This window comes from Scyliorhinus torazame, chromosome 18 (genome assembly GCF_047496885.1).
Source record: "Scyliorhinus torazame isolate Kashiwa2021f chromosome 18, sScyTor2.1, whole genome shotgun sequence".
In the NCBI taxonomy this organism is placed as follows: Eukaryota; Metazoa; Chordata; class Chondrichthyes; order Carcharhiniformes; family Scyliorhinidae; genus Scyliorhinus; species Scyliorhinus torazame.
In genome coordinates this window covers 116,842,424-116,870,266 of record NC_092724.1, presented here as the reverse complement: position 1 = coordinate 116,870,266, position 27,843 = coordinate 116,842,424, and the positions used below count along the sequence as shown (strand labels likewise).

At 45.8% G+C, this 27,843-nt stretch overlaps 1 protein-coding gene across 11 annotated transcripts in view; it reads right to left on the bottom strand.

The window, feature by feature from the left end:
• arhgap44a (Rho GTPase activating protein 44a) overlaps positions 1-27,843 on the bottom strand; it is a 486,303-nt gene that overhangs the window by 61,210 nt on the left and 397,250 nt on the right. For all 11 annotated transcript variants that reach the window (XM_072483177.1, XM_072483178.1, XM_072483181.1 and 8 more), the window contains 5 exons: positions 24,282-24,393; positions 12,099-12,180; positions 9,807-9,887; positions 7,942-8,055; positions 7,489-7,580 (listed from right to left, as the gene is read on the bottom strand). In XM_072483177.1, coding sequence (XP_072339278.1) covers positions 7,489-7,580; positions 7,942-8,055; positions 9,807-9,887; positions 12,099-12,180; positions 24,282-24,393 — 481 coding nt within the window. The remainder of the gene's footprint in view (positions 1-7,488; positions 7,581-7,941; positions 8,056-9,806; positions 9,888-12,098; positions 12,181-24,281; positions 24,394-27,843) is intronic.

Here is a 27,843-nt window from a genome sequence, read left to right as displayed (position 1 = left end):
GGTGGTCAGAGGAGAGCTGATCTCCATTGGGGCCCACAAAAGGAAAACAGAGGCCAAGGAAAGGGAAAGATTACTGGGGGAGATTTTAAGGGTGGATAGGGAATTTGCAGAGACCCCGGAGGAGGGACTGTACAGGGAGAGGAGACGACTCCAGACAGAGTTTGACCTTCTGACCACCAGAAAGGCGGAGGTGCTGTGGAGGAAGGCACAGGGGAGGAGGTATGAATATGGGGAAAAGGCTAGTCGCCTGCTGGCTCATCAATTACGAAAGAGGACAGCAGCGAGGGAGATAGGAGGAATTAGAGACGAAAAGGGAGACACGGTGCGAAGAGCAGGGAAGATAAATGAGGTGTTCAAGACTTTTTATGAGGGACTGTATAGGTCTCAACCCCCAGAGGGAGAGGAGGGGATGCGGCAGTTCCTGGATCAATTGAGGTTCCCGAGGGTGGAGGAGCAGGAGGTGGTAGGCCTGGGGGCACCGATTGGGGTGGACGAGGTTATTAAGGGACTGGGAAGCATGCAAGCAGGGAAGGCTCCGGGACCAGACGGGTTCCCGGTGGAATTTTACAGAAAATATGTGGACTTGTTGGCCCCGTTGATGGTGAGGACGTTCAATGAGGCTAGGGAAGGAGGGACTTTACCCCTGACAATGTCGGAGGCGACGATATCGCTAATTTTGAAGAGGGATAAAGATCCGTTGCAGTGCGGGTCCTATAGACCTATTTCATTATTGAACGTGGACGCCAAATTGCTGGCAAAGGTACTGGCATCGAGGATAGAGGACTGTGTCCCGGGGGTGGTGCACGAAGACCAGACAGGGTTCGTAAAAGGGAGACAACTGAATGTTAACGTGCGACGACTATTAGGGGTGATAATGATGCCCCCAGTGGAGGGGGAGGCAGAGATAGTGGCGGCAATGGATGCAGAGAAGGCATTTGATAGGGTGGAGTGGGAGTATTTATGGGAAGTGTTAAGGAGGTTTGGGTTCGGGAACGGGTTTATTAGCTGGGTCAAACTTCTTTATGGGGCTCCAACGGCAAGTGTAGTTACGGGTCGACAAAGATCGGAGTATTTCCGACTATATAGGGGAACAAGACAGGGATGCCCGCTGTCTCCATTGTTGTTCGCGTTGGCAATTGAACCTCTGGCCATGGCGTTGAGAGACTCCAGGAAATGGAGAGGGGTGATTAGAGGGGGAGAAGAACACCGAGTCTCGCTATATGCAGATGACCTATTGTTATACGTGTTGGACCCAGCGGGGGGGATGATAGAGGTTATGCGAATGTTGAGGGAGTTCGGGGATTTCTCGGGGTATAGGCTAAACATGGGGAAGAGTGAATTATTTGTGATACATCCAGGGGACCAGAGTAGAGAGATAGAAGGCCTGCCTCTAAGGAAAGTGGAAAGAAACTTCCGATACCTGGGGATTCAGATCGCTAGGAGCTGGGGAACCTTGCACAGACTTCATCTGACATGGCTGGTAGAACAAATGGAGGAGGACTTCAAGAGGTGGGACATGCAGCCTCTGTCGCTGGCGGGCAGGGTGCAGGCAATTAAGATGATGGTCCTCCCGAGGTTCTTATTTGTATTTCAATGTCTCCCTATACTAATCACTAAGACCTTTTTCAATAAAATAGACAGGAGCATCACGAGCTTCGTGTGGGCAGAGAAAGTTCCGAGAGTAAGGAGGGGGTTCCTTCAGCGTAGCAGGGACAGAGGAGGATTGGCACTACCGAACTTGGGCGATTACTATTGGGCCGCCAATGTGGCAATGATACGTAAATGGATGATGGAGGGCGAGGGAGCGGCGTGGAAAAGACTGGAGAGAAAGTTCTGTAAAGGGACGAGTTTAGAGGCGCTGGTGATGGCGCCGCTACCGTTCTCGCCAAAACAGTTTAACACGAACCCGGTGGTGGCGGCAACATTGAATATCTGGAGACAGTGGAGGCGACAGAGAGGGGTGCGGGGTGCCCTGGTGGGGTCCCCAATTAGGAACAACCATAGGTTCTCCCCAGGAAGAATGGATGGAGGATTTCAGAGCTGGCACCAGTTGGGAATTAGGAGGGTGGGAGATTTATTTATAGATGGGACTTTTGCGAGCTTGGGAGCATTGGAGGAAAAGTATAAGTTGCCCCGGGGAAACTTCCTGAGATATATGCAGGTGAGGGCGTTTACTAGACAACAGGTGAGGGAATTTCCGCTGCTCCCGACACAGGGGACTCAGGACAGAGTGCTTTCAGGGGTGTGGGTCGGAGAGGGCAAGGTGTCAGAGATATACCGAGAGATGAGGGAAGACGGGGAGGAGTTGGTGGGCGAACTAAAAGGAAAGTGGGAAGAAGAACTAGGGGAGGAGATAGAGGAGGGTATGTGGGCTGATGCCCTAAGCAGGGTAAATTCCTCTTCCTCATGCGCCAGGCTTAGCCTGATTCAATTTAAGGTGCTACATAGAGCACACATAACGGGAGCAAGATTGAGCAGGTTCTTTGGAGTGGAGGACAAATGTGGGAGGTGCAGCGGGAGCCCGGCAAACCACGCACATATGTTTTGGGCGTGCCCGGCACTGGAGGGGTATTGGAAGGGAGTGACGGGAGTGATTTCGAAGGTGGTGAAGACCCGGGTCAAACCAGGCTGGGGGCTAGCTCTATTTGGAGTTGCGGATGAGCCGGGAGTGCAGGAGGCGAAAGAGGCCGACGTTGTGGCCTTTGCGTCCCTAGTAGCCCAGCGTAGGATCCTACTCATGTGGAAGGAGGCGAAACCCCCCGGACTGGAGGCCTGGGTAAACGATATGGCGGGGTTCATTAAACTGGAGCAGATAAAGTTTGCCCTGAGAGGATCGGCTCAAGGGTTCACCAGGCGGTGGCAGCCATTTCTCGACTACCTAGGGGAACGTTAGAGGGAAGACAGATGACCAGCAGCAGCAACCCAGGGGGGAGGGGGGGGGAGGGGGGGGGGAGGGTTTCTAGTTTAGTTTATGTTAAAAGATTATGGGGTTTAGTTATTTGTGTATTGTTAAAACATTTCTTTACTGTTACGTTTGCTTTGTAAGAGGGAAAAAATTGTTGTTTGGAAAACATTTTCAATAAAATATATTTTTTAAAAAAGAAAAGGTACTGCCCTGAAAGACTACGTAGCCCTGGAATATGCACAAGGAGTTTAAAAAGTTGTTGAATACAACTTCAGAAAAAGTTGCAGTAGAACTATCAGTAGTGACAAAGCAATGCACCAAAGAACCCCATGAATTGGCAAGAGGTCAATAAAAAAACTGAAAGAATAGCTGATTTTCTTTCAGATAAAATGCAAAAGGAATCCATAATTCTTCAGTATCATGAGGAAATGAAAACTGTTTTGAAAACAGAATGGAAGAACAGCAAAGCAAAGTCGGGGAGATTCAGTTGAAATACAAGAACTATCAAGATGAAGCAATTGAGCTTTACAAAGAAAACGAAAACCAGTTGAAGGTCCTTCACACTACAAGTACCCATCAGTTAAAGCATCAGAAGTATCTCATATGCATTGTGCCAAATGCCTGGAACAGAAGGAAGAATTGAACATAGAACATACAGTGCAGACAGAGGCCACTCGGCCCATCGGGTCTGCACCGACCCACTTAAGCCCTCACTTCCCGTAAACCAATAACCCCACCTAAACTTTTTGGTCACTAAGGGCAATTTATCATGGTCAATCCACCTAACCTGCACGTCTTTGGACTGTGGGAGGAAACCGGAGTACCCGGAGGAAACCCACGCAGACACGGGGAGAAGGTGCAGACTCCGCAGAGACAGTGACCCAGCAAGGAATCGAACCTGGGACCCTAGCGCTGTGAAGCCACAGTGCTAGCTACTTGCGCTACCCTGCTGCCCACTATTGATGATGTAACAGTTGCTTGGAAGCAGAATTAACTGATTAATCTTTTGAACTTCGGTCCAATCTGAACAAGATGAAGGTTGAGATATGCAACATGGAAGAGCAAATCCAGACTTTGAAAGCAGATAAGAGAAATTTGATGAAACAGATTGACCATCTAGTGAGTGAATTGACTTTAAGGAGCAGTCAGTGACCCGGAGGAAAGATTCCAAACTGAACTGAATGCCCGGGTGAAGCTATTAAACTTATATAAGCCGATAACTCTGAAACAAGGCCAACTTAACTTACCAGAGTTGTTGCTGAGCCGAATAAAAAGCTTCATAAGCTCAGAGCAATGGGAAGTAACAGCAAGGTGCTCTCCTGCCCCACAGCAGACACCAGAGGGAGGTGATTTGAGTAAGGAATGAGGTAGCACACTTTGCAGACGCTAATCTAGCTGCTATTGTGTTGCTCCCTGCATGCAGCCTGCATTTCTAAGCCAGTCACTAACATTAAAACACACAGTTAAACTTTGTAGTCTATTCAACAATCAAAACCTGATGTATATATTTAGATATGTTCTTTTGCTGCATTTTGAAACTCCGGGGAGGAATTGTCTGATTGAGGAATGGAATGTTTGCATTCTGCACTCCAGAGACTTGCTTACAAAATCTGGACTGGTAATGCTGAGGGAGTGCTGCAGCGTTGGAGGTGCCATCTTTAAAATGAGACCTTAAACTGAGGCCCCGCCTGCCCTCTGAGGTTGGCGTAAACAATCTCACATCACTATTTATCACAGGGGGCTGATTTAGCTCAGTGGGCTAAACAGCTGGTTTGTGGTGCAGAACAAGGCCAGCAGCGCGGGTTCAATTCCCGTACCAGCTGAGAATTCTGAATTCTCCCTCTGGGTACCCGAACAGGCACCGGAATGTGGCAACTAGGTGCTTTTCACAGTAACTTCATTGCAGTGTTAATGTAAGCCTACTTGTGACAATAAAGATCATTTATTCATTTATTTTATGTATGCATAGAACAGAATCATAAAATCATTGAATCACAAAGTTGTTACAGCACAGAAGATGGCCATTTGGCCCACCGTGTCTGTGCTGGCTCTCTGAAGGAGCAATTCACTTATTGGCACCCCTTCGCTCCCTCCTCACATTCCTCCCTGACACATATTTAGAAAATTTGGAAAATGTAGAAACGTTTATGGTACAGAAAGAGGCCACTCTGCCCATCATGTTTGTGCCGGTGGAAAAATGAGACCCCCAAGTTTAATCCTATTTTCCACCACTTGAGTCATAGCCCTGGAAGTTACCGCACTTCCAGTGCATATCCAGATACCTTTCAAATGAGTTGAGGGTTTATGGCTCTATTACCCTTTCAGGCAGTGTGTTCCAGAACCCCAGAACCCTTTGGATGAAAAACGTGCTCCTCATCTCCCCTCAAATTCTTCTAGCAATCACTTTAAATCTATGCCCTAATAGTCACTGATCTCTCTGCTAAGGGAAATAGACCCTTCCCATCCACTCCATCCAGGCCCCTCACAACCATGTACACCTCAATTAAAATCTCCACTCAGCCTCTTCTGTTCCAAAGAGAACCTACCCAATCTTTCCTCATAGCCCTGCCACTTTTCCAGTCCTGGCAGCATTCTCGTAAATCTCCTCTGTACCCTCCCTAATGCAATTACATCCTTTCAGTAATGAGGTAACCAGAACTTCACACAGTACTCAAGCTGTAGCCTAACTAATGAATTATATGGTTCTAGCATAACCTCCCCATTCTTATATTATATGCCTTGATTAATAAAGGATTCCATATGCCTTTTTAATCTTGGAAACTATCCCAGTTAATATTGGATGGTTAAAATCCTTTCCTATTGCTGCTCTGTTGTTTTTGCACTTATCAGTGGTATGCCTATATATTTGCTCCACTATCTCCCTCTGATTGTTTGAGGGGTCTATTGTACACTCACAGTAGTCCCACTGACTCTTTTGTGTTCTTTTGCTCAATCCATGTGGCCTCAATTGATGACGCTTCTAATATACCATTCCTCCTCACAACTGTAATTGTTTCTTCGACCAAAATTTTCATTCTTCCCCTCCTTTTTAGATCCCCCTCTCTATCTTGTCTGGAAACCTGGTAGCCAAGAATGCGGAGCTGCCATTCCTGTCCCTCACTCAGCCATGTTTCTGAAATAGCTCTGGTGCCATACTCCCATGTTTCTATCTATGCCCTCAGCCCATCTGCTTCATTTTCTGTACACTCCTTGCTTTGAAATGTATACCTTTGAGCACTGCCAACTTCTTTCTTTTATTTTCTAACCCTTGTTTTCTCTGCCTTCAGACTGATTCACTAACCTTCTGCCTTCCATTTCAATTAATATATCTAGAAGTAGCATCAAGGTGTCACATGAAACCAACACATGCCACCATCCACTGCGAAAATAGAAAATCATTGCTTACTGTCATCCTCTGTTAATTAATTGCTCAGCAATGAGCTCTCTTGAATCTGGGAACACTTGGGCTGATAAAGGGTCTGATTCATTTTATTTCACATGAATTATTGTAGCCAGCAGAGGGAGGGTAGAATTTCAATCATCAATGCCTAATAGTTGGAATTGAACTTTGCAGCTTGGATGTAAGGGTGTGTGGGGTTGTGTGTGGAGGGAGCTCATTTCAAGCTGCCTACTAATCCTATTTTAGCACATAAGTGGATGGGGCATGATTTGTGAATATTCCGTGGAGGAGTCCAGAAAACACGTTTTAATTGATTTTTGAGGAGCCAGGAGGGCTAGGGTGTTATTCTGTACTTGGGGTTGCCAACTGTGATTAAATGTATTCCTGGAGATTTCATCCCATGACATTCCCTCACACTTCAACCATTATTGCCCAAAACATCCACTCTGGTGACATACTGCCTTCCTATGCCAGTTGGAAAGCAAAAAGATCCATGACCCAATTTACTCGACTATCAGATAAACAGCCTTCCTTTTCACATTTTCAATATACTGACATGTGGTAAAGAGAAATGTTCAAAGAAAACTAATTAAGCAGAACCCATCTTTTTAAATTTCCCAATGATTTTTCTCTAGGATTCTCTAGCAGTGTCCTGGAGATTGATCTTTAATTCATGAAGACTCCAGGCCAATCCTAGTGTCGATATAATTGGTCCTCTCCTGCTGCAAAGAATGGAACTTACTCTTCCCCCCACCAAACTCCCCGTTTCAACCATCCCAGCTTCACTGAACCTACTTCTATCTGGATCCAGAGTATGGCCTGTATTATGGTTATCTACAGCTTCGGGTGGCCTCATGGTACTCGTTTCCTACCCACACCCCACCAGCCGGTTCAGAAAATGGATCTGACCTCCTGCAAGTACTACTGATGTAGTATCCTGACTGACAACATTTTCTCTAAGCTACATGGGTGCATGACCATGCAGCAAGCCATGATTTACCGTGCAGTGGACAAACAGGCTGTGCTCAATATGGGGTCCCCCTGAAGATGTGCATACGTGCGATCACGTTGCACCATGCAGTGTAATAAAAGGCCACGCACAGCGAAAGGAAATTAGAGGGAACACAGCAGAAAGGAAATCTGCCCAGAGAGCTTCCTAATCAGAGTCCAATTCAGCAATTACCTCCTGCGAAGAACCAATCGGCATGTTGTATTATGGGTTCGATGATCCCCACAATCTGTATTGAGACTGTTGTCATCATTTCAGTCATAGACCTAGAGACAGAAAGGAACTGACCTAGTTAACTGCATTTTAGCAAACAAATTATCCAGAAAATGCTTGCACTTTCAAAAGAATGAACCTCCATATTCTCAGTGGGTAAATGTACCAATTGATGTCATACAGTGACACATATGAAAGTCAAGAGTGGGTTGCTGGATCAGTCAATCTGCAATTTAACTGACTTTGTTTTTAGCTAATCAGAGTAGTGCCCTGATTTTTGGAATCACAAACTGGTTCTAAATTAGAAGCCATTCCAAGGATCTGCACAACTGATGGATCAAAATTCACATGTTCCTTAAAATGAGGCTAATATATTTATATTATACTAAATATCATAAGGTGAAAAATTCTTACCCTTCATTGGCTGTCCAAAGTAGATTGGGGCCCAGAACAATTGCCATGTTACCAGGTGTCATTTTGTTGGCATCTTGATAATCCGTTAGTTTGGCGAGAAATTTTATCAAGTATCTGCAGATTGACGATACATTGCATTGTGTTAATCACTGCATTTTCTTAAATAAAGAAAAACCTGAATGTCATTTCAATAACTTGCAACTATTCAACCATATTTAACATAGAAATTGCCAGGGTGCTTCAGAGAAACCAATCAGAAATAAATGAATGCTGGCTCGAGACAAAGAAGTGGATATTAGGAGGATATTAGGAAGATATTAGGAGGAGGATATTAGGTGGACATTAGGAGGGCTATTAGGAGAGATTTAAGTGGATATTAGGAAGACAGACTAAAAACCTAGCTATTAAGTTGAATTGTAAAGGAGAATGGAAAGGTGGAGAATTGGAATGCCAACTTAAGGAATTTTAGACCATGGACTGCAGTTGACTGCTCATGGTTGAGTAAAGGATGGAAGGGTCTCACAAAACCCAAACATTGGAGGTTAGGAGAGTTTGTGGTGCAGAAGGAGGCAGTGATGGGTGTTGGGTAGGTTGGCAGGGCTCGAGGAAGTTTCTAAGACAGAGAGGACTGAGGTCATGAAGGAATTTAAACACAAGGAAAGCCTATAGGCAACTGAATTTTAATGAATTGAAGCTTCTGGAGGATGGAGAATGACACTGGCCAGGATTGTCAAGTTTGTACATGCCACAGATTAGGGTGAAGGTTTTTATAGATGAGCCGAGGAAAAAGTATGCAGTGATGGAAGTAGACAGCCAAATTTTCACCAGTTTCCCTGGTTTTCAGTCGCTTTTGTTGAATGAAGAATTAGTTGAATTCACTTTTGTTGCATGTTTACTCTTTGATATTATGCCACAGGAGAATTTAACTGATTAAATTTTAGGTGAGAAGGTCAAGTGAAAAATGGGCCAAGATTTTCTAGTCCCTGGATGGACAGACTTTGGACGTACGCTGGAAGACTATGTGACCCCATGGAAATCCCAAAGCAAGGACTCCGTGTGAATTGCAAGGATGTTTGAGCTTCCAATAGAAAATTCCCTTGCTCCCCAGGACCTGACCCAACTGCTGCCCGACTCATCTACTTATCTCACCCACCTGCGACCCTGCTCACCTCACACATCTACCCACCACACCCACCTGCCACTCTACTCACCTGCCACCTTATACCATTGGTCACTTACCTCACCCATCCTACGTCCTTACCCACATACCTCATCCACTCTACCCCCTTACTCACTTGCCTCATCCACTCTGCCCGCTTACCTTCTGTACATAGCAGTTTTTAAAGAAGCTTTGGGACATTTAAACCCCCTACTTACCCATTTAGTGTCATCAAAAAGGGGGCGAGGATTTGGAGCTCATTTTCTGCACTGTCCCCTACAAAGTTTGCTACACCGAATGAGTTGGTGAAGAATCTACCATCGGAAATTGCTCAGAAAAAACAGATGCAAGTCTGTGTGTGTGTGTGTATTATTTGTGTCTGATCAGTTTTGGCAATAGGGTCCCTGGGCCATGGTGTTATTATTCCACCCTAACATGAAGTGTTAAGGTGAAAACAGAACTAACTGCTGGTCCAAATCAAGAATTCTTCAGCACTGCCCACAATATTCCTCAATAGTTTCCTGAAAACAGCCAATAAAGCCTTGCTTTTTGATAGGCTCTGGAACAGGTTTCCTGTGCACTCATTCAGTCGTACTGTTTTAGTAATCCACAGAATTATTCTTTTCACTTCACCAATGATAAAATAAGTAGGAGGCAACTCTTAATTACATACAATTACGCTATTGAAGCTAGTATTTACACTTACCTGAAATTGTTATAATTTGCCTTGGGTAATTTCTCACATGCATTCCATAATGCTTGAAGCCGTTTGTCCTGTTCCTGAATGCTGGTCATTTCAAACAGAGAGTAACATTTATGCATCCATACAAATATTGTGTTCATTATTCTGGTTTCTAGTTCAAAAATTTTAATATTTCTTAAAGCTATGCCACAAGAAAGTAATTTTCCGTAAACAATGGAAATTTGACCGTTTCTAAAAGAACAATAATATTTTGTTTCGATAGTTCATCACTTGCCTCTGAATATATTTGCACGGTTATATAATTTCACCTATAGTTTACTTGCTAACTCAACACTGATCTTTATTGCTTTGGAGCGCGTTTCTAATGATATTTATGTCTAGCTCTCTCCACATGATTTTGCTCATCTGTGTTTTCCTTCTATAATTAAACTTCTCCAGGTCCCTTATTCTCCACATGCTGGACATCATTCGGAGTGACTGGGTAATTAGCCACTTCCCAAGACTTTTGCTTTTGTCACGCTTCAACTAATCATTGGGAAGTGCATCAAATTAAGCCGTATGGACCAATGTTGTCTGTGGATTTTCTGCTATTCCTCATGTATCTATGTAACCGGTTGCTGCCTGATACAGAACCAGGGCTGGATTTTCAGCCTGCAAGTTGGTGGGAGCTAAAGGTAGCCTCACCGCCTGGCTTGCAGGTTCCTTGGTTCCATCCCACCTCCTGGCCATTTTTGTGAAGATGGGGTTGGGTGCCAGCAGAGCTACCATCCTGTACCAGACTGGCGAGCCAATCAGGCTCATTAAGAGCCGAATTGTGGCATTTTAAAGGAGACTGATTTAAAGATTCCACTTTCCCATTTGGTGGCAGAGACCAGTTTAAGGGTTTGGAGGCAGCTTCTCAGCAACAGAGTGAGGGGTCAGCACTCCAGGCAGGCTTACAGGGCCTGACTCTCTATACAGAATTCTTGTGAGGAAAGAGGCCATTTTTCTCCTGGATAAAAATATCTAAAATGTGGAAAGCGACGAGGGTAGCTCGGAGACACTGAAAAACTGGGCATTTTCCCAGAAGTGGGACACTGGAGACCTGGATGTTATTGGTTGGTCAGTTGAAAAGGAACACTGGAAGGAATCAGGACATTTGTGACTTGAGGGAGAGAACTTGAACAGACATAACAGGCCAAATGGTCTCTTCCATGATTCTATGACTAATTGCAGACACGGATGCTAATTAAACGGCATGTTCATTCTTTCAATGTTTTCATCCATCCCAGCGCCCTCCACAGTTAAAGCTTTCCCTCTTCTGACCAAGTTAACTCCTGAAACCTTCATGTCCTATCAAGTATTTGATCACTTCAGACTAAACCTTTCTGTGTAGCCTTCGATCAAATTCTCAACTAGGTGTTTATTCAGCTTATTTTTGAATGGATTAAGACTTTGCATTGAAAGTTGATTCCACATAACTGGGCTTCTGAGGAAGCAACAAACCTCTGACTTTTAAAATATCTGTTTATGTGATGTGGGGCGTCGCTGGTTGGGCCAACATTTATTGCCCATTCCTGAGGGCATTTAAGAGTAAACCACAGTTTTGTGGGTCTGGAATCACACGTTGGCCAGACCAGCTGAGGACACCAGACTTCCTGACCCTCGGGGATATTAGTGAACCAGATGGGTTTTTATGACAATCGACAATGGTCCATGATAATTCCAGATTTTTTAATTGAAATTCAAATTTCACCACCTGCCATGGTGGGATTCGAACCCAGGTCCCCAGTACATTACCTTGAGTCTCTGGATTACATGTCCTGTGACAATACCATTGTAATAACCTGCACAGGTCATACAGTATGGGGATGATCGTTTTCCCCATGCTCCTTGAGGAGTACAAGCTCCCCCACTAAAGGTGGGTAGCTTACCTGTACTTGTATAAAGGGTTGGCCAGTGTGCAGCCGACCGCCAGGAGAGAGAGTACCTGGCGAGGTTCGACCGGTACTCATGTATATAATTGTTGCAAAATAAATGTTGTTTACTGTTTGCTTACTTTGGGCTTCCCGAGCCTTATTAAAACCACTACGCCGCTGCCTCTCCATACGAACATTATTAGTAGATGACACAACATATCATTATGCACAGAGCAATATGCACTGTATACGACTGCTTTATGAAATTACCAGAATCAGATAAGAATTTTCTTTATTGTCTAACTCAGCATGATCCAGGACTAGAGTAAATAGGATCAACTTTAAATCATAAATGGATACAGCATGAAATCGAAGGGAACGATTATTAAATACTTACTTTGAAGCCTGTATCCATTCATCATACAACTCAAACGTCATCAATGGTTCTGGTAGCTCTCGAAGATACGATTTAAGGGCTCCTTATGAAGGAAGGCAATTTATTCTCATTTAGTTAATGCAGCAAAAGGATTACGATCAAAGCTTCCATAATACCCTGGATCCAGCATATTATTTTCTTTGATGAATGAATGAATGGATAACAGAACACAGCTACATCTTTTTAAACAAAGTTTTCAAAGTTAGAAGAAATATCCTGGGCTACGAAGCTTGCGCAAACTCTTATAAAATCATGGGCTGGATTCTCCGCCCCGTCGCGCCACATTTCTGTTTCATCCCCCCGGCGGGATGCTCCGTTACGCCGGCCCGACATTGGGGTTTCCCATTGTGGGGCAGCTCCACGCTGTCGGGAAACCCCGGGACTGCCAGCAAAATGGAGCATCCCACCGGCGGAGAATCCAGCACAATATTCCTCTCAATGTTTTTGTAGAAAGTGAAATTTAGAGAAAGCAATATTAAGTGATTTTATATACGATTTTAAATTTTGCATTACTAATTTCCCAAATGACCATAACATAACTGGTTGCATGAAATATGAAATACCTCTGTGGGGGTAGTGGGCTTGGCCAGAGCAGATGATGAGTTCAGCAGTATTGAGAAAAACTCATAATTCCACAACTCAAACCCAAATAGATATCTATTTTCTAGAGTTACATAATTTATATAAATAAATCTACATAGAAACATAGAAAATAGGAGCAGGAAGAGGCCATTCGGGCCTTCCAGCCTGGTCTGCCACTTATGATCATGGCTGATCATTCAACTCAATGGCCTAATGTTATGGGTTATTTGTGTATCAAATAGAGTGTATCATGGAGTTCACCTGACGCACAACTTTTAATAGATTGTGGTATGGGGAGCACACGGCCCACTCTACAGGTATGATACAGCAGAAATGGAAAAGTATTTTTTAAAGCAAAACAATGTTTATTCTATGAACTCAAGTTAACCTTTCTAAAACATACAGTGAAAATCTTAGCAACCATCAATTCAAATACAACTTCCAAAGAATACAACACTATGTAATCCTTAATAACTTCCCAAACATCCAGAAGACAAAAGAAACACCTTTGAACAGAAGCACAATAGGTTTACATTTACTACTAAGAACATTTATAATTCTGAATTCACCAAATGATCAAGAGATAGTCTTTTCATGGCAGAGAGATCAACAGTACATCTGCTCTGTCTGGCTTCAGCTCCAACACTGAAAACAAAACTAAAACACACCCTGCAGCAAACAGCCTATAACAAAAGTAAAAAGCTGACAGACAGCCCAGCTCCACCCGCTCTCTGACATCACTGCAGTAGGAAACACCCATTTCTTAAAGATATTCTCACTACAGATATTTATATATACACCTATTTATAAACACCCATTTCTTAAAGATACTCTCACAAGACACCTCCCCCCAGGAAAAAAAAATAAACCATCAACTTCAGGATGGTTTCATTTTTCACCTTTTCACTATCCTTTAAGAAATGCACACAGTAAATATACTTTTTTGTTTCAAAGAAAAAACACATGCAAACAGGTACAATAATATAGTCCATTTTTGTTCTTCTTCCTCCAACTGAAATCCTTCCTGATTGACAGTCTCTTTGAACAAGAAGGTCTCTGCACGATCCATCCATTTCTCTTCGCCTCGGCATTTCTCTTTAAAGTCAGATACTTTAGTTCAATCTGATCGCAGAGTCCTTTGTAATTCTCCAACGCAGGAGCATTGGTTATCACAGCTTTCAGGCCGTTAAATGCCTGCTGAAAGTCCGCTGTCCATTGAAATTTTCCACTTTTCTTCAGCAAGTCCATCAGTGGAGCAATCACGCGACAATACTTTTGCATAAATGTTCGATCAAATCCACTCATGTCAAGAAATCGCATTATTTCCCTTCGGCTTGAGGGTATCGGAAACTCCTCAAGGAAAGTGACTTGGGCTTTTCCAAATGCACTTTTGGCTAGGTTTATTACCAAACCCGCCTCCTGAAGTCGATCGAATAACTCCATCAGATGTTTCAAATGTTCTGTCCATGTCTGGCTGAAAATTACCAGATCGTCGAGTTATACCGCACAATTGGGTAATCGTGAAACAACTTTGTTAGTTAACCGTTGAAATGTGGCTGGTGCGTTTGTCATGCCAAATGGCATAACTTTGAATTGGTATATACCATCTGGAGTCACAAAAGCTGAAATCCCGTTCGCCCTTTTGGAGAAAGGTACCTGCCAGTAACCTTTAAATAAATCCAGTTTGGAAATAAAAGCTGATTGTCCCACTTTCTCAATGCAATCCTCCAAACGTGAGATAGGATAAGAGTCCATTCTTGTAACTGCATTAACCTTTCTATAGTCCACACACAACCGTTGGGTACTGATGCACGATCAATGACCACTAAAGCGAGGTTGTAGTCCAACTGAAGGCTTTAATAAGCTAGATGTTTCCCCCAGCAGCTCAGGTACAGAAAAAAGGTTGCTGGGGTGGCACGGGCTCTTATACCCCGCCTTGCAGGGCGGCGCTACCATACAGCTTGACCAATAGGAAACAATATCTACCAATGGTGTTCCAGCATTACCAAGTACCGTAATACCTCGACACAGACTACCACATTCACCCCCTGTTAAAAAAGAGTCCAGCGGGGGTGGTGGCTTGATATTACAAAATGGTAACGTGGTAGAAATTATAGTTATGGAGGTACCGTAATACATCCGTACAGTGTTTTTGTCTTATTGTCGTACTATTTACAGATTCACAATTAACTATATACACTTTAAAATGAAGCAATCAGTCGATCGGGGGCCCTGGTCGTCCTCTGTGATCGTCGAAGCTCTGGTGGTGACGCCGGTGGAGGCTCGGGCGTCTGTGGCTCCGGGAGCGTGGCCCCGATCTCTGTGGCAGCTTCGACACCCCTAGACGGCCCTGGTGGGGAAAACGGTTGACCTGGGAAGGGAGCGTCTGCGAGGTGCGTCGGTGGGTGGCGGGGCCTAGACGGGGCCGGCGGAAGGACCAATCCTCCTGGGAAGGGGTCAGCTGTAAGGTGCACTAGTGGGAGGGAGTGTGGGACTGGTGGCTGGGGTGTGCGTGGGGATCCGGCGGGCGCCAGGTCTCGTAAGGAGACCGTATCTTGCCGGCCGTCGGGGTACGCCACGTAGGCATACAGGGGGTTAGCGTGGAGGAGATGGACACTCTCGACCAACGGGTCCGACTTGTGCGCCCGCACGTGTTTTCGGAGCAGGATGGGTCCGGGAGATGCCAGCCAGGTCGGGAGCGAGGTCCCAGAGGAGGACTTCCTGGGGCAGACAAGGAGACGTTCGTGAGGTGTTTGGTTGGTCGTGGTACAAAGCAGTGACCGGATGGAGTGGAGGGCATCTCGGAGGACTTCCTCCCAGCGGGAGACTGGGAGATTCCTGGACCGTAGGGCCAGTAGGACGGTCTTCCAGACCGTTCCGTTCTCCCTCTCTACCTGTCCGTTATCCCGGGGGTTGTAACTGGTCGTCCTGCTCGAGGCGATGCCCTTGCTGAGCAGGAATTGATGCAGTTCGTCGCACATAAAGGAGGACCCCCTATCACTATGTATGTAAGCGGGGAACCCGAACAGCGTAAAGATGCTATGTAGGGCCTTGATGACGGTGGTTGTGGTCATGTCGGGGCAGGGGATGGCGAATGGGAACAGGGAGTACTCGTCAATCACGTTCAGGAAGTACGTGTTGCGGCCGGTGGAGGGGAGGGGGCCTTTGAAGTCCATACTGAGGCGTTCAAAGGGACGGGAAGCCTTTATCAGGTGTGCTTTCTCTGGCCTGTAAAAGTGCGGTTTGCACTCCGCGCAGATTTGGCAATTCCTGGCGGCTGTCCTGACCTCCTCGGTGGAGTAGGGCAGGTTGCGGGTCTTGATAAAGTGGAAGAAGCGAGTGACCCCCGGGTGGCAGAGGTCCTCGTGGAGGGCTCGGAGGCGGTCCACTTGTGCAGTGGCACATGTGCCGCGGGACAGGGCATCAGGAGGCACGTTTAGCTTCCCGGGACGATACAAGATCTCGTAGTTATAGGTGGAGAGTTCGATCCTCCACCGCAAGATCTTATCGTTTTTTATCTTGCCCCGCTGTGCATTACCGAACATGAAAGCTACCGACCGTTGGTCAGTGAGGAGAGTGAATCTCCTGCCGGTCAGGTAATGCCTCCAATGTCTCACAGCTTCTACTATGGCCCGGGTCTCCTTTTTGACTGAGGAGTGGCAGACTTCGGAAGCATGGAGGGTACGTGAGAAGAAGGCCCGCTTGGTTGAGTGTGGCCGCCAGAGCTACGTCAGATGCGTCGCTCTCTACCTGGAAGGGGAGGGACTCGTCGATGACGTGCATCGTGGCCTTTGCAATGTCTGTTTTGATGCGGCTGAAGGCCTGGCGGGCCTCTATCGACAGGGGAAAAATTGTGGATTGGTTCAGGGAACGGGCCTTTTCTGCATAGTTGGGGACGCACTGGGCATAGTAAGAGAAAAACCCTAGGCAGCGCTTCAGGGCCTTGGAGCAGGGAGGGAGCGGGAACTCCATAAGGGGGCGCATGCGTTCAGGGTCGGGGCCTATAACTCCATTTCGCACTACGTAGCCGAGGATGGCTAGGCGGTCGGTGCTAAACATGCATTTATCCTTGTTATACGTAAGGTTAAGGATCTTTGCGGTCTGGAGGAATTTTCGGAGGTTGATGTTGTGGTCTTGCTGGTCGTGGCCGCAGATGGTGACATTATCGAGATACGGCAATGTTGCCCATAAACCGTACCGGTCAACCATTCGGTCCATCTCTCGCTGGAAGACCGAGACCCCGTTAATGACACCGAAGGGAACCCTTAAGAAGTGGTAGAGCCGCCCCATCTGCCTCGAAGGCAGTGTACTTGCGGTCACTAGTGTGGATGGGGAGCTGGTGGTAGGCAGACTTGAAGATCCACCGTGGAGAAGACCTTATAATGCGCGATCCTGTTTACCAGGTCGGATATGCGGGGGAAAGGGTACGCGTCCAGCTGCGTAAACCTGTTGATGGGCTGACTGTAGTCGATGACCATCCTATGCTTCTCCCCGGTCTTTACCACCACTACTTGAGCTCTCCAGGGACTGTTGCTAGCTTCAATGACTCCTTCCCTCAGTAGCCTTTGGACCTCTGACCTAATAAAGATCCAATCCTGGGCACTGTTCCGTCTGCTCCTGGTGGCGACGGGTTTGCAATCTGGGGTGAGGTTCACAAACAGGGAAGGCGGATCGACCTTGAGGGTCGCGAGGCTGCAGACAGTGAGAGGCCGCCGAATTTGAAAGTTAGACTTTAGAGGTTGCACTGGAAGTCAAACCCAAGGAGTGTGGCCGCGCACAGGTGGGAAGGACGTAGAGCTGGTAATTTTAAAACTCCCTTCCCTGGACCGTGAGGTTTGCTACACAAACCCCTTTATCTCTACTGAGTGGGAACCGGAGGCCAGGGAGATTTTTTGATTAACGGGGTGGACGAGGAGAGAACAGCGCCTTACCGTGTCAGGTTGTATGAAGCTCTCTGTGCTCCCAGAGTCGATTAAGCAGGACGTCTCGTGCCTGTTGATTAGTACTGTTGTTGTAGCAGGTGAGAGTGTTCGAGGCCGGGGCTGGTCCAGGGTCACCGAGGCTAATCACAGCAGTTGAGTGTTCTCTTCGAGCAGTGTGCGGTCAGCCGAGCTGGAGTCTTGGGATCCATCCAAGATGGTGGCTCCCATTGGTCGCACATGGCTGGGGGTGCACAAAATGGCGGCGCCCATCCATCGCAGGTGGCGTCCGCGGGACTAGATGGCGGCGCCCGGGGGCCGAACGTGGCCCTGGAGGAGGAAGATGGCGGCGCCCGCTGGCCACACGGGGATCGTGGAGAGGGTTGTGGTGGAGGTCCGCATTCACCACCCGAGACCGCGGCCACCACAAGGGCCTGGCATACCACCACGAAGTGGCCCTTTTTACTGCATCCCTTGCAGGTGGATGTGCGGGCCGGGCAGCGCTGCCGGGGGTGCTTGGCCTGCCCGCAAAAGTGGCAGCGGGGCATCCCGGGGTTGCCAGGCCGCCTTGCAGCACAAGCTTGTGGGGGGATGGGAGATGTCTCGGGGTCGGCTGCGGAGGGGTTCCACGCTGCCCAAGGGGCTGCCACGCGGTGGGGAACGTAAGCACAGGCGTTTCGGGAGGCCACATCCAGGGAGCCAGCAAGGGCCCGTGCCTCCATGAGGCCTAGGGTGTCTTTTTCCAGAAATCGCTGGCGGATTTGGGAGGACAGCATACCTGCCACGAAAGCATCCCGGATCAAAAGTTCTGTGTGGTCGCTCGCCGAAACTTGCGGGCAGCTGCAGTTTCTTCCCAACACCAGGAGCGCACGGTAGAATTCTTCCAGCGATTCCCCGGGGATTTGTCGCCTTGTTGCTAGCAGATGTCGGGTGTAAACCTGGTTTACCGGGTGAATATAATGTCCTTTTAGCAGCTCCATTGCTGCATCAAAGTCGTCCGCGTCCTCGATGAAGGTGTAAATTTCCGGGCTCACCCTCGAGTGCAGGATTCGCAATTTCTGTTCTCCCGTGGGTGTGTTTTCGGCCGTTCCGAGATATCCTTTAAAACACGCCAGCCAGTGCTTGAAGGTTGCCGCTGAGTTTGCCGCGTAGGGGCTGAGTTGCTGACGCTCCGGCTTGATTCGGACCTCCATCCATTTAAATCTAGCTTATTAAATTGATGCACGATTAATGACCACTAAAGCGAGGTTGTAGTCCAACTGAAGGCTTTAATAAGCTAGATGTTTCCCCCAGCAGCTCAGGTACAGAAGGAAGGCTGCTGGGGCGGCAAGGGCTCTTACACCCCGCCTTGCAGGGCGGAGCTACCATACAGCTTGACCAATAGGAAATATACAATATCTACCAATGGTGTTCCAGCATTACCAGGTACCGTAATACCTCTACACAGACTACCACAGGTACCATCTGGTTTGGAACCATCACTATGGATGAGCTCCATTGGCTGCAACCCACTTCAATTATGCCATTTATAAGCATACTCTCAATTTCTTTGTTAACCTGTGCTAATTTTGAAAGGTTAAGTCTATATGGATGTTGTTTGATTGGAACAGCAATTCCCACATATGCATCATGTATAGCCATTTTAGTACTTCCCAATTCATCTCCACAAACTTGCCCATGTGATATCAATAACTCTTTCAGGTCAGTTTGTTTTTCCTCTGGAAGGTAACTCAACAATTTATCTCAATTTTTAAGAACATCCTCGTTTTCCAATTTAATTTGAGGTATATCAAATTCACAGTCATCTGGATTTGGTTCATCACTTTGAGTTAGAATCATTAAAACCTCCTTTTTCTCTCCTTCCCTTTCAAAGTATCTTTTAAACATATTTACATGACACACTCGGTGAGTTTTCCTTGTATCCGGCGTTTTTACCACATAATTCACCTCACTTAATTTCCTTTCAATCTGATAAGGTCCACAAAACCTTGCTTTTAAAGGTTCACCTACCACTGGTAACAACACTAAAACTTTATCTCCACTGGCAAAACTATGAGGCAGCAGGGCTAACCCACTGCGCCACCGTGCTGCCCTCTGGATTTCTTTTTTAATCTGAGATTCACTCTCCTTATTATCTCCCATCAGATCACCTTTACCTTTACCACTTGAGTATTTCTCATGTCCCCAGTTTCTAACCCTCACCGGCTGAAACTACTGTCGGAAACCAAGCTTTGATTTATGAACTAATTCATAATCATCTGCCATTTCTGCTGCTAACCTCGCAGTTTTAACCCTCTGTTCTTCCACATGAGTTCTCACTACATCAGGAATTGAATTTTTAAACTCCTCCAAAAGTATAATTTCTCTGAGAGCTTCATACGTTTGGTCTATTTTCAAAGCCCTTATCCACCTATCAAAATTACTCTGTTTGAGCCTTGACTCCATGTATGTTTGACCAAATTCTTTCCTTAAATTTCCAAACCTTTGTCTGATGGCTTCAGGCCCTAGTTCACATGCACCTAAGATGGATTTTTTCACCTCCTCATACGTCCCAGATATCTCCTCCGGTAGTGATGCAAACACTTCACTCGCCCTACCTACCAGCTTTGTTTGAGTCAGTAATACCCACATGTCCTGTGGCCATTTAATTTGTTTAGCCACCTTCTCAAATGAAATAAAAAAGGCTTCCACCTCCTTCTCGTCAAACCTTGGCAAAGCTTGGACATATTTAAATAGATCTCCACCAAGCCTTCGACTATGACGCTCTTTCTCACTTCCTCATCACTATCATCCAACTGTACGTTTCCCTTTACATCTGCCATTTTTTAACTGACTGTCATGTTTTATGGCCATTTACTGAAGTTCAAACTCTCTCTCTTTATCTTTTTCCCTGATCTGTATCTCCCTTTCTCTTTGTTCTGCTAGGCAATGCTTTCTTTTCTCCTTTCTTCTCTCTCCTTTTCTTTTTCCTCTCTCTCTCTTTCTTTTTCCTCTCTCTCACTCTTTCTTTTTCCTCTCTCTCATATTCAAGCTGCTTTAATTCTTTCTCATGTTCCATTTGTTTAATTTGTAACTGAATTTTTGCCATTATCAATGAGTCAAACTGTATCTCAGGCAACTTTAAATGCTTAGCCACCGCCATAATTACCTGACCTTTTCGCATTTTGTCAGGTAATGTTAACTGCAATGTTTTTGCCAAATCTAACAGTCTGCTTTTAGTCTCTGTCCGTAAGGTACTGCGTGTGACCGTCTCCACTCCCAAAAACTTCAGAGCCTCTGAAAGAGCCATTGTCCACAACCCCCGCCCCCCCCACTTAAACTAGAATACCACGCCTGAAAAGCAACCAGAATCTGCTCACCCCTCACTGTCTAACTAAGCCAATCCAATAGATAGACTTTTATCCCAGACAAACCCCCAATTTGTTATGGGCCAGGGTTTAGAGAACCCCAAAGTGTATCATGGCGTTCACCTGACCCACAGCTTTTAATAGATTGTGGTATGGGGAGCACACGACCCACTCTACAGGTATGGTACAGCAGAAATGGAAAAGTATTTTTTAAAGCAAAACAATGTTTATTCTATGAACTCAAGTTAACCTTTTTAAAACATACAGTGAACATCTTAGAAACCATCAATTCAAATACAACCCCCAAATAATACAACACTAAGTAATCCTTAATAACTTCCCAAACAACATCCAGAAGATAAAAGAAACACCTTTGAACAGAAGCACATTAGGTTTACATTCACTACTGAGAACATTTATAATTCTGAATTCACCAAATGATCAAGAGATAGTCTTTTCATGGCAGAGAGATCAACAGTACATCTGCTCTGGCTTCAGCTCCAACATTGAAAACAAAACTAAAACACACCCTGCAGCAAACAGCCTAAAACAAAAGTAAAAAGCTTACAGACAGCCCAGCTCCACCCACTCTCTGACATCACTGCAATAGTATACACCCATTTCTTAAAGGTACTCTCACTACAGATATTTATATACACACCCATTTATAAACACCCATTTCTTAAAGGTACTCTCGCGTGACACTAATCATGCTTCCCCCCATATTCTTTGATCTCCTTTGCCCAAGTGATAAATCTAACTGCTTCTGGAAAATATCCAATGATTTGGCCTCAACTACTTCCTGTAGTAACGAATTCCACAGGCCGACCATTCTGGGTGAAGAAATTTCTCCTCATCTCTGTCCTAAATGGTCTACTGCATATCCTCAGACTGTGACCCCTGATTCTGGACACCCCACCATTGGGAATATCCTTCTTCTTGCATATACCCTGTCTAGTCCTGTTGGAATTTTATAAGTTACTATGAGAACCCCCTCAATCTTCTGAACTCCGGCGGATACAATCCTAACCGACTCAATCTGTCCTCATACATCAGTCCTGTCATCCCAGGTATCCGTCTGGTAAATCTTCGCTACACTCCCTCTATAGAAAGAACATCCTTCCTCAGATAAGGAGACCTATATTGCACACAATATTCTAGGTGTGTGATGCGACCAGCAATTCACTCAAGGACTCGTGTCGGAGTAAAACAGTGGTTTTAATTAACTATCAACTTTGCCTGCCTGCGACTGGTACATACTGAGGACAGTCCCACAGGCCAGCTACTCTTATACTCCTTCAAAGGGGCGGAGCCATGGGCTGAGCCCATACATGCTCCAACATCCTCCAACATCTCCCCCTGTGGGTGAAGCCATACAATGGCCCACAGATAAAACTCACAGGGTTAATAACATAGAACATAACTGGTGAATTAACTGTATTTACAAACATAGAACATAACTGGTGAATTAACTGTATTTACATTCACCACAGCGTGACCTAACTAAGATCCTGTAATTTGCAGCACGACATCCCTGCTCCTCTATTCGAATCCTCCTGCAATGAAGACCAGTATACCATTTGCCTTTTTTACTGCTTGCTGTACCTGCATGCTTACCTTCAGTGACTGGTGTACGAGAAACCCACATTCCCCTCTCCTAATTTATGGCCATTCAGATAATTGTCTGCCTTCTCGTTTTTGCTACCAAAGTAGATAAACTCCCATTTAACCAAATTCGACCGCATCTGCCATTCACTTGTCCACTCACTTAACTTGTCCAAATCACACTGAAGGATTTCTGTATCCTCCTCACAGCTCACCCTCCCACCCAACCTGGTGTGATCTGCAAATTTGGAGTCATCTGCCCCTTGCCTGAAGTGTGGTGACCCTCAGGTCAAATCACCACCAGTCAACTCAAAGTGGAGAGCAGCCTATGGTCCTCTGACACTGTAGCGAGATTTACATTTACATATACAAGTCACTGGTAATCAGTCTGCCCCTAAACCTTCAAGACTCAAAGCCACATTTTAAAATGGTTTTAAACTTAACATTTTTTCAAGTACAGCTGTTAGTTTAGGAACACTGCATTTGCATGATGAAACTGCAGTAAAGACAATGATGGTATCTGAGGATAGGCAGTAAAAATCGTATTAATTTATCTTTTAAAAAGATTTGTGACAAGACCTTGGTAAAGTGCACTTGTCAATAGCGTCTAAGCATTCCTCGGGGATATGAAACAGCTGGGTTGCAAAAATGCTCATGACATGATTTTGTTTTTTAAGCACTCTTTCTAAGAGAGCCTCTTGCAAAGAATTTTGAAGCGCCCATTGTTCACAGCGAAGCACCCTTTGTTCACAGCTATCAGTTTAGTTGTATTCACTGCAGCAAAATAAAAGCTGCACCAATCTCCATGTAAGAGAGGAAAGGAGCTAGGCGGACAAGAATGGTAACTATATCCATCACCAGACAAAAGCAAGTTAATGTAATGTTGTTGCTCTTCCCGCACCTAATGGCGCGCAAGGCAGACTTTCATCTGTTCCCATCAGAAGGATTTCCTGAAACAGGTCACTAGTCTGTCGCCAGAGGCCTTATAGCTTGAGGAGCACCACTCTGAATCAAGCATGGCTGACCAGGAGTGTCTCTTGCTCCCGCCTGCTATCAGCCTGTGTCGGAAGGATTTTGCAGGTTGATACTCAACCTTTTTGACCAGGTTGCAAACACACCTTCCTTGGGTCATAAAATCCTGGGGTGGTATTCGAACCAACCCAGAGCTTTTGGCTCAGAGGACGGGACGCTACCCACTACGCCACAAGGCATCCTTTTTACTGTTTTGAGTGTTATTCATAAATAACGCCTATTGGGAGGCTGTGCATATTTTACAAAATAAATACTATCTGCAACGTAAAAGACTGTTTTGAAGACACGTTATCGAAGATTAGTATGTATAGATTTCCAGTGTGCATGCCATATTTTAAAATCTAGTATGGTATACTGACAAACAAAAGCATTTGAAACAACTACAGTGTTAGTTTGCCGATTTGACTGCAATGAAAAATGAATTATTGGATTAATGCACCCAGACTACTTTGAAAAGATTGGCTTTATTCCCTCCTGGTTTTCTATCCTGTTATTGCAAAGATCCAGTGACAATCTAATGTAACAAGAATCAGTGTAAACAATGTGTAAATTGCTCAGATTAGGTATAACTCAAATATAATCAAGATTAAAAATCAGTCAATGAAGGTAATTTTAGAATACTACCTTTCAAAAACAGCTGCTCATGCTCTGCAACATACCTGCTACAGCGTGAGGATCGACAGAATATTCTTGTACATCCAGCACACCACAGTCAAGTGAAGCCTTCAGCTTTTTCAGTTTGGAGGCAGAAGCAGCCACTCTGAACAGGCCCTGGGGAACAAACTCTGATCAATCCCATTGCCGAACAGAACATCCAACCAAATCAGTAAAATCCACAAAGGGTCACTATCATGTTTCAAAGCGCTACTTTTGGCAATGGCACTCCTGTAATGTTAGATTAATTAAGCTGCACTTTGACCAGTAGACATAAATTTTAACCCAAACTCTTAAGAGTCAAAGCACAGCTGGGAACTGGTATTCGGGGACTGAGCTGTCAGGCAGGTATGCAGTGAAGACAGATAGGTGTCATAATATATACCAGTATATTATGGTGCAGACACACACACACACTGATGGACATGTAGTGGGACCAACCAGCATACACAACACCGCAGCCAATCACCAGTGAGAGCACACGCACTATAAAGACAGTGGACAGGAGAGTTCCCGCTCATTCTAGTATCAGCCAGCTCGGAGCACAGAGCTCACAGCCTGCAACACAGACATTCACCATGTGCTGAGTGCATCACCTAGTTAGGACTAGGCAAGGGTCAACAGTTAAAGCTGGTATTGCATTTACCCACAGTTCAAGTATGATAATATAGTTAAGCTTATAATAAGCTTATAACCAGGCTGAGTAGCCCTGGCAGAACACAAACCAAGTGTCAGTGAGCAGATTATTGATGGTTGATAGCACCATCAATGACACTTTTCATCACCTTGCTGATGATCAAGAGTAGGCTGATGGGGCGGTAAGTGGCTGGGTTGGATTTGTCCTGCTTTTTGTGGACAGGACATACCTGGAAAATTTTCCATATTGTCGGGTAGATGCTGGTGTTGTGGCTGTGCTGAAACAGTTTGGCCAGGGGCGCAGTTAGTTCTGGAGCACAAGTCATCACTACTGCTGCCGGGATATTGTCAGGGCACATTGCCTTTGCAATATCCAGTGCCTCCAGCTGCTTCGCGATATCATGTGGCGTGAATCAAGCTGACTGAAGACTGATATCTGTGATGCTGGGGACCTCTTAATGACGCCGAGATGAATCACCAACTTGGCACTTCTGGCTGAAGAAAGTTGTGAATGCTTCAGTCTTATTTTTTGAACTGATGTGTTGGACTCCTCCATCATTGAGGATGGGGATATTCGTGGAGCCTCCTCCTCCAGTGAGTTGTTTAATTGTCCACCACCACTCACACCTGGATGTGGCAGGACTGAAGAGCTTAGATCTGATCCATTAGTTGTAGGATTGTTTAGCTCAATCACCTGCTACTTTCGCTATTTGACCTTCAAATAGTCCTTTGTTGTACCTTCACCACAATAAATGGTGAAGCAGGCTTGAAGGGCTGGATGGCCTCCTCCTGCTCCTGTTTTCTAGTTTCTATGTTTGACACCTTATTTTTAGGTATCCTGGTGCTATTCCTGGCCTGCCATGGTAATGGTAGAGTGGGGGCTATGGCGGCCTATGAGGTTACAGATTGTGGTTGTATACAATGCTGCTGCTGCTGATGGCCCACAGCATGCCCGGTGGTAGTGTCGCACAAAACAATGGAGCGTATCCTCAATGTGAAGACAGGACTTTGTCTCCACAAGGACTGTGCGGTAGTCACTGCTACCAACATTGTCATGCATCAACGACTGGTAGATTGGTGACGATGAGGTCAGGTTGTTGGTTGCCTGACCACCTGCGCTGACCCAGTCTAGGAGCTATGTCCTTTATGTCTGGAGCCTAAAACCAGATGGGTTTTTATGACAATGGTTTCATGGTCACTAATACTGAGACTAGCCTTTTAATTCCAGGGGGCAGCACGGTAGCCTTGTGGATAGCACAATTGCTTCACAGCTCCAGGGTCCCAGGTTCGATTCCGGCTTGGGGTCTGTGCGGAGTCTGCACATCCTCCCCGTGTGTGCGTGGGTTTCCTCCGGGTGCTCCGGTTTCCTCCCACAGTCCAAAGATGTGCAGGTTAGGTGGATTGGCCATGATAAATTGCCCTTTGTGTCCAAAATTGCCCTTAGTGTTGGGTGGGGTTACTGGGATAGGGTGCAGGTGTTGACCTTGGGTAGGGTGCTCTTTCCAAGAGCTGGTGCAGACTCGATGGGCTGAATGGCCTCCTTCTGCACTGTAAATTCTATGATGATTTATTAACTAAATTTAAATTCCACCAGCTGCCATGGTGGGGTTTAAACCACTGTCTCCATAACATTAGCTTGGGCCCCTGGATTATTAGTCTGTGAAATTGCATGGAGGGGGTTCTCGGTTCCCTCTGGGTTCCCACCTGCCTGGACCTGGTAGCAATTTTGCGCTGGGACAGGTAGGGCCTTGGATGGGGAAGCCGACCCTTGCTCCAGTTAAGGGCTTTTTCCCACCCAGCCTCAATCTTTAGGCTGGCGAGCAGATGACATTTGCCGGTGATCCCAGAAATAGAGGGAGTTGGATAGCAGCCGAGTAGGCGCCAGGATAGGGCCGCCACCATCAGAAGCCAGACATCGCTCCATACCCCCCCCCCTTCCCCCTCACCGGTCTCACCCCCCCCCCCCCCCCCCCCACCCCCTCAGGCTCCGATTACCCCCTTTGTGAATCGGCAGGCCTTCCCTACCCTCCCCGACCAGATCCTTGACACTTTCCTTTGTGGGCTTAGGCTCAGGAAGTGGGCTGCAAGTCAGGCCCACTGCCAATCAACACTCGTTCGAGCGTAAAATGACAGCGGGGCTCTCGGGGTCGGCGGGAATGTGTTCTCCGCCGAGTCTTCAGGTAGCGGGGAGGACCTCATCTTAAAAATTCATGCCATGGAAATCCAGAAGTTGCTGTCCATGATTTCTCCAGAGGGGGTGCTGGTGAGGCAGCATCAGATGTCATCAGTGGGAAATTTTCCACTTTTACAATTTTAAACCATTGAAAAAGTTAACCCTGGCTGAATGAAATGTAACTGGGTTTTGAAACAATATATTACCTTCATAAGTAACACCCTCATTCATCCACACTAAAAAGCTAATTTTACATTTCTGGAATGTCAAATGTTCCCATTGTGAGAAAAAAATGGGCCACATTTTTAGTTTCTATCTGAATGAACTCAAAAATCATTTATTCCAATATGTGAATATTGAACTCTATCTTAATAGTTAGTTATGTAGGAAGGCTGGAACTGTTTACTGACATCACTAGCACATCCCCTTGTCTTGGTGGCAGACTTAAACTGACATTAAGAAAGAGGAATTCCACTGCTGATTGCTCGATCCTTGTGGGCAGCTTTCTTTGCGGTTTGTGGTGAGCGTCACCTTCACCACATATTGCAAAATCCCATCCCATATGGCTGTGGTCACAAATTACCACCATTCAATCCCAATCGGGTAACTCTGTTTTCTTGTGACAAAGAAGCAGTCAAATACCGTCGTCATTGAAATTTTATTTTCAATTGTATATGTTAAAAATCCTTTGAGATGGGAAATGTGTTGTAGAAAATTGGGGGACTGGAAATGGAATCTGTTGTTGTTGTTCAACAAGT